The 13,100-nt window shown below is 25.2% G+C and overlaps 1 protein-coding gene across 1 annotated transcript in view; it reads right to left on the reverse strand.

The window, feature by feature from the left end:
- Nucleotides 1-13,100, reverse strand: part of LOC111621294 (hemicentin-2-like) — a 261,961-nt gene that overhangs the window by 22,404 nt on the left and 226,457 nt on the right. Inside the window, exon 6 of the mRNA XM_023363380.1 lies at nucleotides 1,026-1,316. Coding sequence (XP_023219148.1) covers nucleotides 1,026-1,316 — 291 coding nt within the window. The remainder of the gene's footprint in view (nucleotides 1-1,025; nucleotides 1,317-13,100) is intronic.

Consider the following 13,100-nt stretch of genomic DNA (forward strand, 5'->3'; position numbering starts at 1 on the left):
ACCGAAAGTAAAAATCAAAGAAATCATCATTTATTTAAAAATTTAATTAAATATTCATTTAAACTTATCAAAATTGTGAATTCTAAATTTGTGGAATTGCGTGAATTCCATGGAAATGCATAATTAAGTTCCCGATTTGCGTACACCACAATGTGTATAACTAAATGTTAAGAACTTAAGAATTGTATAACTATTTCATGGGACTGTGTAAGAAGGATCTTACGGAAACGTATAAAAAGGATCCTATGGAAATGTGTAAGAAGAATTCTATGAACTGCTCAACGAAGATTCTGTGGAAGTAAATAACCAAGATTCAATTATGCGGCGAAATGAGAATTCCATGGAACTGCCTATAATTTTATGTAACTGCATTACTAGGATTCTACCTACGGAAGCACGTAATAAGGATTTCATAGAAGCCGCGTAAGTAAAATTCCAGAAACTCTAAAATTTTATAACAAATAATTAATGAAAATACATAGAAATAGAGAAATGTAATACGCAAATTTATAGAATTTCAATTAAGTTTCCTATAAAACTATATAACGAAAATACCCAAGTAAAATTATGTATAATTGCAAAACTAAAACCTATATAACTACAGAACTAAATAGTGAAATATCACTAGGTCATCTACTATGTAATTACGACTAGACAAATGTATCAAAGGCAAAGACATGGGCGGGTCTCAACAGCCATGATTTATGCTTCTGTGACTCGTTATAGATTCTATCCACAACAGCCTTACTTCTGCTTACATTGACGATTGTAGATGCTCTAGTGGGAGGAATAATTATGTAAAATGCTAACTACGATTGTTCTAGAGAAATTACAGAATTAAGAATTATAATAATGAACTGTTTTCTCACGTCACTTCCGGGTTATTAAGCTTTATCGATTGTATTGCTGGAAGCAGGGGTGGAGATAATTCGAATAGTTCTTCTCCTATATTTTCTGATTAATCCGAACGTTAAAGCCAGGTACTTTTTTCCTTTTAATAAAGAGTAGAACTGATATTTACTTACATTGAACTCGGAGATGAACGTGATTGCTTTCTCCTTGCCCTTCTGTATTGGTGCCAGTACAGCTGTAACGTCCTCTGTTATGTCTCTGTACTCTCTGTAGTACTAGAGTTTGATTGCTGACAATAATCCCAGCGGATAAATTAGTATGTAATTCTTGATTGTCGAATTTCCAACCAATATCTGTAACCCAAGGATTCGCCCGGATATTACACTCGAAGTAAACGTCATTTCTCTCTTGGATATTGGAATGTCGAAGTTTGCTTCCTAGACGAAGTGTTAATTGAGGTACAACTGTAAAGAAAAGTCATAAATATATTTTAAAAAATTGAAATATAAGTTAAAATTTTTCACATATATTCAACAAACAAGTGTAGAACTGTGTAATCGAAGCGAAGCGCATGTCTAAGAATTCGCAGTAAAACTATAGGATCATTGGAAAATTTACGAATTTTTGAGAAAATTTTTTTTTATGATTTTAGGGGTTTTTAAGTGAATTTATTATGGTTTCGGGGATTTTTAAGTGGATTTATTACGGTTTTAAAGATTTTAGGGAAATTTTCACGATCTTTGAGAATTTTTATGATTTCAAAAATTTCTTAAGGGAAACGTTTATAATTTAAGGGATTTTTTAAAAATTTTTATAATTAGTAATTTTGGAGTTTTATGATTTTATGATTATTAGTTAGGTATATTTTAAAAGGAGTCAAAATTAACAATGTTAGATTATAAAATTTTTAAAATTTTAAGAAGGAAATAGCTTTATAAAAAGACTGTAGAATATTTAACTGAGACTATATTTAAAAATCTCAGAAAAAAGTGTGATTTTTAAGAGTTAAAGATAATTTAATAGAATAGAAAATAGTAAAGAGAAAGTAAAGGCAATTTTCTAGCGTTTAGATATGATCTAGAAAGGATAAAAGGGATTCTAACAAGAAAAACATCAGAAAAACAATTAAAAACATCTTACATCATGTGTAAGCCATTTTGTCAGAGAACAAACTACAATTGTAATTGACGTAGCTGCATTTTATAAGATGCTTCACAAGAATGACAACATATTTTTTTTTATAAAATTGATATTAATAGCTGTATAATTTAATATTTAATTACGTAATATACGGGCAAATATTAAATAGGAAATTCTAGAATTTAACAAGAAATAACGAATTAAAATTAAGGGTATGAAAATATATCAGATACAATAATAAGATTTCTGATGATGTAGCCAGTGCTTAAATAATACATTTTTCTTCTGTTCTAATCTGCAGAAGAGATAAATCAATCCATAGAATCTCAATGGCAAATATTAGTTTCTTCCTTTATGAAATTAGTAAGTTGTCATTGTCAATCAAATGAAATCATTGATAACAGCTTAACAACTATGCAGAAAAGTTGAGAGCTATAATGTTTCATAATATAGTTGACTCACGTCTGGTTGCAACATCAATAAATCGATAAAAGTCTACTTCGTTCTCTCAAATCCAAAAACTATAATTTAAATTTTCTAAATGTAATTATAAAAAAAATATACACGCGTTTATCGATAAATAATGTTATATTATTTGGTAAATCGTTTGATGATACGTTTGTGGTTTTCTATTCATTGTATAACATTCATCTTTACATACTCATGCTCCGATAACTTCGACATGCACCGTAGCCTGAAGGTAAGAGATAAGAGATGATTGCACCATCGTTTCTCTCAGCACTGCTACATTAGTTGAATCGAGTTCCTCTAGCAATGTTGCCAAATATATATGGTGCGAGAATAACCCTCTATTCTACTTCTTTCTATGGAAAGAAAGTTTGAAACTGGCTAACGATCCTTTCATTTTTTTAATATAGAATACAAGCTGTAAAATATCTTAAAAATTGATGTGTTAGATGCTCATATTTTCCTTATTTCTAGTAATAAATTGGTTATTAATAACAAGAATAAAAGACATTTAAAAACAGTGTTTGACAGAGCAACAGTAATGTATCACAACATAGTTGTTACAACAGTCTTTACTGAAACATTTGATAATAAACTGCTTGAAGCAAGAAATATGCTATAACTATACTTGTTTTAACAGCAAGTATCACAACAGCATCACTTGTTACAACAATATTTAGCACAGCAGCATTTGGTGCATCAGCATTTTCAGTTTAAATGTGGAAGAATAGAGCCTACTGAACATGTGACACAGTACTACTATAATACAATAATATTTGTTACATAGTATGTGTCAACAGTATTTACTAAAAAAAGTATTCAATAAAATAATATCTAACACATGCATAAAAGTATCCTGACGTAAGTATATTTCTTTGAAAGGAGTTTTGAATCCTTTGATGTATATATAAAAGTACTTTAGATCTCTTTTAAAATAGGCATAGAGTAAGCACTATCGATTCGTATATCATAGAATAAACGTCATCTTTTCAGCAGTATACTCAACGTCAAGACTCCTTCAAACTGAAATCTTTTCAACAATTTTACTACTGAGAATCCTTCAATAATATAAGACTTATATAAAGTCAGTAGTAAGTAACTACTTTAGTAATAATTAAATGTAAATATCGTTAATCAATGTAGCTAAAGGGGTAATTTTCATGATATTTTCTATAAGGAAAGCATTTATTCAACGAATAATTCCAATATAACTCAGCAGAAACGGACATTTAGCATATTTTAACTTCACTAAACAACGCTAAAGAGCTAAAAGATGAAAGGAAATGTCGATTTAATTGTTAAGATTTATAATATTTAAAGATTTATGTCCCTGATAAATACATTTATACAAAATTATTTCCTATTTAAAGAACTAATTTCGGTTCATTAAAAGACGAAGAATCAAATGTAACCATTAATCAACGAATCATTGTTTAAATAATTACATTATTTAATAAAAACTTTTGATTAATTAATTAATTAAATATAAAATTTTCGAAAATTTTTAACTCATTCAACAAAACTTTTCCTATAATTAATCACATAAAATTTTCCGCATCATTTGTAATAATAAATAAATAGCAAACAGTGAGATATTCATTACTTTATTATGAAAAATGAATAAATAATTATTCATAACGTAGAAAAAGAAATGATAATTTATTTTGGATGCGAAATAAATAAAATTTGACACGGAACAAGGAAAGAAAAACCTATCGTTTACATATTTTTTATTAATAAAATAATAATTAAATTAAAAAAAATATACTTATNAATTTTTCATTTTTCATAATGTTTATGGTGTTTATATATTTAGGTATACACTGCATTAATATCTCAAGCTGAGTAATAATTATTATTACTATCTACAAAGCTGTATATTTTTATTATATTTATAGATATGTAGTAATTTAGATAATAAAAATATAATATTTTTTCGAGTTGAAAAGATTAAATTCCGCGTATAACGCGTAAGCAACTTTCAGATATATTTTTTTTACTTCTTGAAAAATTGATATAAGTTTTACTTTTACAACAGATGGCAGCACTGGAATAGAAGAATTTAAATCCATTCTTGATATGTTTTGATAAATAATATCTTGGATATTTCATGTTAAAATGCAAAAATATAACGAGATTTTTGATTTTTCCATTCTATCTGGACAAACAAAAAAGTGGATTAGAAACATGTATCACGGGTTTTTCTATCATTTCTCAAGTTCTACATCTCAAGAGACAAAAATATTCAACGTTTTTGTTTTATTTTTTAAACTTAAAATCCTTCAGATTTTACTTTAAAATATAGTAAGAATTCTTTTTTTTTTTAAAAAAAATCCTACAAGAAAACGAATGATATAACTATACTTCAACAAATCTCCAATTAAAAATAATTACATATTACTGATTCTTTCGTTCAAAAATATATTATTTTTAGATATAAAAAGATTAGAATTTTAAATAAATGCAGATATATATATTTAAAAACTGTTTAGAAATTCTACATATATCATTGATTCTCGCTTTCCCATATCTGATATCTTTAATAGATGCTGAATATGATATGGAGATTCATCTACAAACGATTTTAGAAAGAGCAATTGTTATACAATTTTTTTAAATATGGAATTTTAAAATTCAAACATTGAAAAAATATTTTTAGATAAGTTTTCTTTAATCTCTAGAACAATTATTAAATTATAAAAAGATGCATATATATGTATAACTTCTCCAGGATGAAGATATAGATAACAAAATCTAATTTAGACAGATGCTAGAAATTAATAAGAGAAATTATTATAAAGTAATCATTATAGAAAATCTAGCTTGTATGTAACTTAAATAATTTATTTATAAATAAACTAATTATTGTTTCAGTAGTATTTATCATTTTGGGTTTGTCTTATTGATTTTTATTCAATGTTATCCATATGAAAATTAATTAATTGAGTTGCATATAACTTAGATTTATCACTCTACAACTTAGTAAACTAAAATTTAAGCTGAATTATTAATTACGATTGAATTTAACTAAATTAAAGCTGCAGAAGATAATATGTATTTATGTATATATGTAGGTGTGTGTGTAGTATGTATTGTAAGAAAAAATTTATTTTATACATTTCACTTTTCTTAGACAAAGAATTTAATCGATTTCAGATATAAAACATATGTTAAGAAAATATATCAATTACAACAAATAAAAACAATTTAGAAATGAAACTGAGCAATAAATAACAATTAATATAAAAGTGACTAATAAACGTGTGACAGATGAAATCGAATATAATCGATTACGAACACGTGCCAAAAAAAATATGTCAGTTACAAGAAAGAGAACTTTTTATAAACTAAATAACAATTAATATAAAATCGACTATTAAACACGTGACAGATGAAACTGATTATAATCGATTACAGAACATGATAGAAATGTATATTAGTTACAATCACGTGTATTATAAAATTTAAAAATTAGTAACAATTAACATGTGATAGATAAAATCGAATATAATCGATTATTGACATGTGACAAAAAATACATCAGTTACAGTAGAATAATATGGTTTTATAAATACAATTTAAAAGTATTAACTGTTAGGATTTACGAAATCGATTAGAAAACACGTGACAGGTGAAATTAAATGTAATCTATTATAAACATATGGAAAAAATATATCAGTTACAACAAAGAAAACTCTGTTCGAAATAAAATCCATATATTATAAAATTTACAAATAAATAAAATAAAATCGATTAATTGACACGTGACAGATGAAAGCGAGTAAAATCGATTACAAACATGCAACAGAAACTATTTAAATTACAACAAAGAAAATTGTATTGTGAATAAAACTAAAAAATTTAATTAATCTATTACTAAACACGTAATAGATGAAATCGAATATAATAAATTGCAGAAACACGTGATAAAAAGTTATAAAATATGTTTTTAAAGAATGTTTGTGTGTTAGAATATTTTAGAATAGAATTAATAAATTATATCTTTATAATTATTAACATTTTAAACTCGATCGGAAATTTCATCGATTTGATATTTAACTCGAGTTAATCTTGGAAGGGAAGAGGGGGAAATATCATTTTTAAAAGTGCTTTTTTTATATGTTTGTGTGTGTGTTGTGTTATTAATATTTGTCAAGAATATTATTTTTAGATTGTAAGAAACAATTGAAAAGTAAGATTCGAGTTCTGTACATAAGATCATGAAAGATTATCATCAGTCAACGTTGAATAATGATATCTTTTTTCAAAACTATCTATCTTAGTAACTCAAAAAGGAAATATAGTTTTCAACAAATTCCTATCAAACAATCTTGCGTGATGGCATCGTTACGTGACTCTTAATCTCCGAAAAAGGCCAAGGATTTTTATGCAGAATATTTTGCCATTTTAGATAAATTACATTTTACTAAATATAATTATAATATTGTACAACTCTTATCTCTTTTCTTCCTTTTATTAAAATCTCTATTATAACGTTATTTTACAAAAGAAAAACATAGAATTATTATAATTAATTATTTAATATTTATAATTAACGATAAAAATATTCTTTGTAATCGTTTCTTTATCAATTTTTGAAGAACGATATATTATTAAAATCATTTTCTTTAGTTTAAAAAATTTATTATTTACTAAGTTATTAAAGAAAATATTTTAGCACATATATATATTAATTTTACTGTAATTTATTTTGAAAAGATAAACACGCGCTTTTCTATCCCCTCCATTTCTTCCATATTAATTATGTCATAACTTCTAGAAGCTAATTAAGAATGAAAGAAAGGACAATAAACAGAATTTATCTTTTTGAATTACTGTAGAGAAGTTGATGTTTGCGGTATAAACATATTACTTTAAAAATTTTTCATTTTTCATAATGTTTATGGTGTTTATATATTTAGGTATACACTGCATTAATATCTCAAGCTGAGTAATAATTATTATTACTATCTACAAAGCTGTATATTTTTATTATATTTATAGATATGTAGTAATTTAGATAATAAAAATATAATATTTTTTCGAGTTGAAAAGATTAAATTCCGCGTATAACGCGTAAGCAACTTTCAGATATATTTTTTTTACTTCTTGAAAAATTGATATAAGTTTTACTTTTACAACAGATGGCAGCACTGGAATAGAAGAATTTAAATCCATTCTTGATATGTTTTGATAAATAATATCTTGGATATTTCATGTTAAAATGCAAAAATATAACGAGATTTTTGATTTTTCCATTCTATCTGGACAAACAAAAAAGTGGATTAGAAACATGTATCACGGGTTTTTCTATCATTTCTCAAGTTCTACATCTCAAGAGACAAAAATATTCAACGTTTTTGTTTTATTTTTTAAACTTAAAATCCTTCAGATTTTACTTTAAAATATAGTAAGAATTCTTTTTTTTTTAAAAAAAAATCCTACAAGAAAACGAATGATATAACTATACTTCAACAAATCTCCAATTAAAAATAATTACATATTACTGATTCTTTCGTTCAAAAATATATTATTTTTAGATATAAAAAGATTAGAATTTTAAATAAATGCAGATATATATATTTAAAAACTGTTTAGAAATTCTACATATATCATTGATTCTCGCTTTCCCATATCTGATATCTTTAATAGATGCTGAATATGATATGGAGATTCATCTACAAACGATTTTAGAAAGAGCAATTGTTATACAATTTTTTTAAATATGGAATTTTAAAATTCAAACATTGAAAAAATATTTTTAGATAAGTTTTCTTTAATCTCTAGAACAATTATTAAATTATAAAAAGATGCATATATATGTATAACTTCTCCAGGATGAAGATATAGATAACAAAATCTAATTTAGACAGATGCTAGAAATTAATAAGAGAAATTATTATAAAGTAATCATTATAGAAAATCTAGCTTGTATGTAACTTAAATAATTTATTTATAAATAAACTAATTATTGTTTCAGTAGTATTTATCATTTTGGGTTTGTCTTATTGATTTTCATTCAATGTTATCCATATGAAAATTAATTAATTGAGTTGCATATAACTTAGATTTATCACTCTACAACTTAGTAAACTAAAATTTAAGCTGAATTATTAATTACGATTGAATTTAACTAAATTAAAGCTGCAGAAGATAATATGTATTTATGTATATATGTAGGTGTGTGTGTGTGTGTGTGTGTGTAGTATGTATGTATATATATGTATATATATATATATATAATATTGAATCATAAATTATATAAATTATTTATAAAATATATCTCTCTTCGATCTGAATCTAGAAATTATATATATATATACTGTAAAGTGTAAATTCAAATAATTTTCTTTTCATCCCTCGTTTTTCATTTTTCTTGCTGGCTTTCCATCACTGCTTTACTCTATACCACTTCTTCTCTCCCTCACTCTCTTTGTTTTCTCCTTTTTTATTGCTTTCTCTCTTTCTTTCCACCCTTCTCTTTCAATTTTTTTTTCGTTTTATTTCCAAACATTTTTGGTTTTTAACTTCAATATTTCATCCTTTAGCTTTGATTTCATTCTTTATCCTCTAATTTCTCCTATAGATTTTTTTTCCTTCATCTTGTTATATTCTTTTCGTTTGACTCCTTTTCTCTATACCACTTTCTTCATTTTAGCTCTCATTTTTCTTGTACTTTACTTCTCTATGTGGACGTATTTCCTCTATATAGCCTCACTCTCCTTTGCTTTATCCTTTCATTTTACCTCGCTTTCTCCTTTCTACTATATCAGGTTCTTTTCGTCTGTCATACCTTTCACTTATCATCTATATCTCCTTTAACGTTCATTTCCTCTTCGCCTATCTTTCTTGCTGTTTTAAATTCTCACTCATTCATTCTATTCATAACGTGTTTTCGCTACTATCTAGTTTATATTTTAAAAACTTTACACACTATCTTCATTCTGTCTCACTCTTCTTCTCTCTATCTGTTTTGATAACAAGAATATCCTGTAACTCTTCACAAAGTTGAATGATGCTGTTTCTTTATTGTATCGTGAATAGTTTACTGTAAATAACAAGAAAAATGAGCTTGAGAACATAAAATTTAGTCGCTCTCTCCCCCTTTCTTTTTCTCTTATTCTCTCTTTTACATAAAGAGAATACACAGTTGAGTTATGATATAGTTTCAAAGCTTTATGACAAACCAAACTAGCGTTTTAAACTAATTCTGTCATAAAGCAATTTATTAAACTTAGTTTATAGGTAAATTGGTTATGTAATAACTAAATCACTTCTACAGAAGTAATTATTTTGATTATTCCACAGGGAAAATCTGATATTAATTATAAGCATGTAGTAGTAGTAGTAGATAAAATTATTTTCTGAATTGATTTACATAAAACTAATCTTTTAACTTCCATTTTCTATATTCAGATTTATTTTACTACTTTTTATTAAATTAAAAAACAAAAAACTATGTATTTTATACGATTGATATTAATGCAGTTTTGTAGTAGAAAATTAGGGGAAGTAGCAATATTGTCGTTTACACCTCATCACTTTAAATGCATCTTTCGTGACTGTGGTCTCACGCCCACTTCAAAACACCTGAAAACTTCGTCACGCAAGAGAAAAATATCCTGTAATTCTTTCAGAAGTTGAATGATGCCATGTATTTTCTCTCCACCAAAGCTTTAATAAAATATTTAAACTTAATTTGTAACGAATTATATTACTGTACGTAAACAGAACTTTTCGAATTACTTGGCTTCGTAATAGCAATTTAAAACAGCGAAAGTAAAGTAAAAAAAATTGAAATAAAAAATAATAATTTGTTTATTTTAAACTTCTAAATAAATTAAAACAAGTTTGAATTCAATTAGTCTACAGCAATTACTCTTCAAATAATTTTTCTTTTTTCGTTTTGAATCTAGAATCTGTTCAAGATTTACTCTTCGTACTTCTTAATTTAATTGTTAATAATTAATGATGGGAGGATTTGAGACTAATACAAAAGTTCTTTTATAAAATTATTTTTATTAATAGATTTAAAACTTCATTTTATAATATATAATTATGAAATATATTAAAGTAAATTTAAGCTAAACTTTATAAGCTGAAAGAGAATGAAAATGCTTCAAATTACAACACATTTTTGGCAATAAAATTAATTTTAAATAATTCAATTTCTTATATTATTTATAAATAACACGTTTTCTTCAATAGAAATACGTTTAGACTCATTTTGAACAGCAAAATAACTATAATTATTTATTTTCTATACGATTAACAGTGTTTTTGAGAAGATACGGAGTGAAATTTTAGAAGAAGCATACTCAGTTCTTTATAAAATGATCACATGTGACAAAAACAGAGATTGGAGAAAGTGTAGTTCTTAAAATTTAGAGATCAGTATCCCATGTTCTGATATGTAGAAAATTCTCTATCGTTGTTCTTGTAAGGTTGTTAAAAGAGATCATTTCTGACAATCTCTGATGTAATGCTGCGTAGAAAGAGTTTATTTCGTCCACTTTAAAACGTTTTAAGAATTTAAACGTATCTAGATAAATTTATTTCCTTCAGGATAAAGAGAAATTATTTATAAATTAGGAAAGGATAAAAGTTTAATTTTAGGAAATTCTTATTAATTTAACAATATTAAAATTGTATATCATTTACAACGATACATTACTAGCTGATAAATGTTTAACTTTCTCCAAAACAATAGTTAATTAACTTCAATTTTCTATAATGATAAATTGACTGATAATTACTAGTTTCGATAGAACAACAAAGAAATTAGAAATATAAATACTTTATACTGCAACTTTTAGGATTGAAAATTTGCTAAAATAAGATATTAGAATAAAATATATAATTTAATTTCTATACAAAAATGCAAAATGAATTTTTAAATATTTAATTAAGGAAGAGATGCACGATAAAATAAAATAAAATAAAATATAAAACAATATGTATATTTATACATTAATTTATTCTTTGAATAAGAATAGAATGTATCATGTAACTATTTTCTTAGAAAGTAAAGAAATAAAAAGAGAAGAAATTTTTCAATATTCAACTACAACGTTACCATCAACAATACTTAAAAATTTTGGATAGCATTTCAAGAGTGCTAGGAAGAAATAGGCTATTATCCTTCAAGACTACTTTGTGTAACCATGCTGGCTTGAACACAAAAACCGATGTGGAGACAACTGATTTTGTGTCACTATCTTATTGCACCACAGGGGGCTGATATTTTTCATAAGATGACGCCAGATTGCCTTCCTTCCAACTTATCCAAAAAAAATGAGAGACAGAATTGTATAGTAGCATATAAAATATATTACTGAACATAGAATTGATATCTATTTATAATTTTCAACTTATTCCTGGCAATAATTTTATAATTTATAAATAAAAATATTAAAATATTCCCTTTTAGAATATTCAGAGGAAAAAATAGCATTTTATAAAATAATTTATTTTGAAATTTTTATGGGTAATATCATAAATAAATTAATTTTGGAATTTAGGAAATCATATTTATTTTGTTCGATGATGTTGATGTTCAACTAGAGAACAATTTAATAAACATATAATTCGATATAGAATTTATTTTTAATATAATTTGATATATTTTATAATGAAAATTTTATTAAATTTCTATAAAATAAATATTGATGTTATCTAACATAAATTTTAAACAAATAGAAACAAACTTTCAAACTGTAGACGAATATAAACAATAATTCTGAAATAAAATATTATAAACTTTATATAATATATATGTAAGTGAATGTAAGAAGAATTCTTTAAAAATTATAGTTGTTTATAAAAATGAGTTTTATATGACTCTAATGTGTCATAAACACGAAAAATTATACTTATTAGGCAATATAGATTAGCTTGCTCATTGGACAGATTTAATCCGAACAGAGTATTCTTGTGATGCTCTCGGGAAAAGTATCACCTCCATTCAATCTCAACCAGAAATTCTCCAGGTGACCAGAATTGCTTCAATAGTTGAATGTTCAGTATTGCTTTCTGTACTTTTAGATTGCTCCTTAACATCTTACACAAAGGAATTTGCAGTAAGGATGACTAAATTCCATTTCAAGCAATATTTTATTCTAGTCTAACATTTTATATGTTTAGTAAGGTAATTTGATAGGTAAAGTGACATAAATGAGTAAAAAAAAAAAAATTCGTAATTTTGTATATCAAATACGAATTTTTAAAATGGTAATTCGGCTTCACTGCATAACTTCCCGTCATGCGGAGAAACCCCTTTTACAGGAACTATTACGTATTACAGGCTCGATCTTAAAAGCTGTTAAGAAAAGAAAAATTTAAGATTAGATCTGCGTATTTCTTCACTGAATTTTATATTTATTTTAAATTTAATATTGTCATCTGCAGAATATGAAAAAAATATGAAAATTTTTCTTTGTGTCGATAAAAATTCAACGTTTTCCTCTTTCCATCATCATAAAATATATTTTAAAAAATGTTTTAACTTAAAAAAAAAATATATATATATATATATAACAGAAAAGATAAAAAATTAGTGTTAAGTTATTTTTAAGTTATTGTTACATTGTTATGTAAGTTAAGTTTTAGTATCATTTCCCTTCTCCCTCTCTTCTGCCACC

The sequence above is a fragment of the Centruroides sculpturatus genome, unplaced genomic scaffold (genome assembly GCF_000671375.1).
Source record: "Centruroides sculpturatus isolate CEXI.00-Female unplaced genomic scaffold, Cexi_2.0 scaffold86, whole genome shotgun sequence".
Classification (NCBI taxonomy): Eukaryota; Metazoa; Arthropoda; class Arachnida; order Scorpiones; family Buthidae; genus Centruroides; species Centruroides sculpturatus.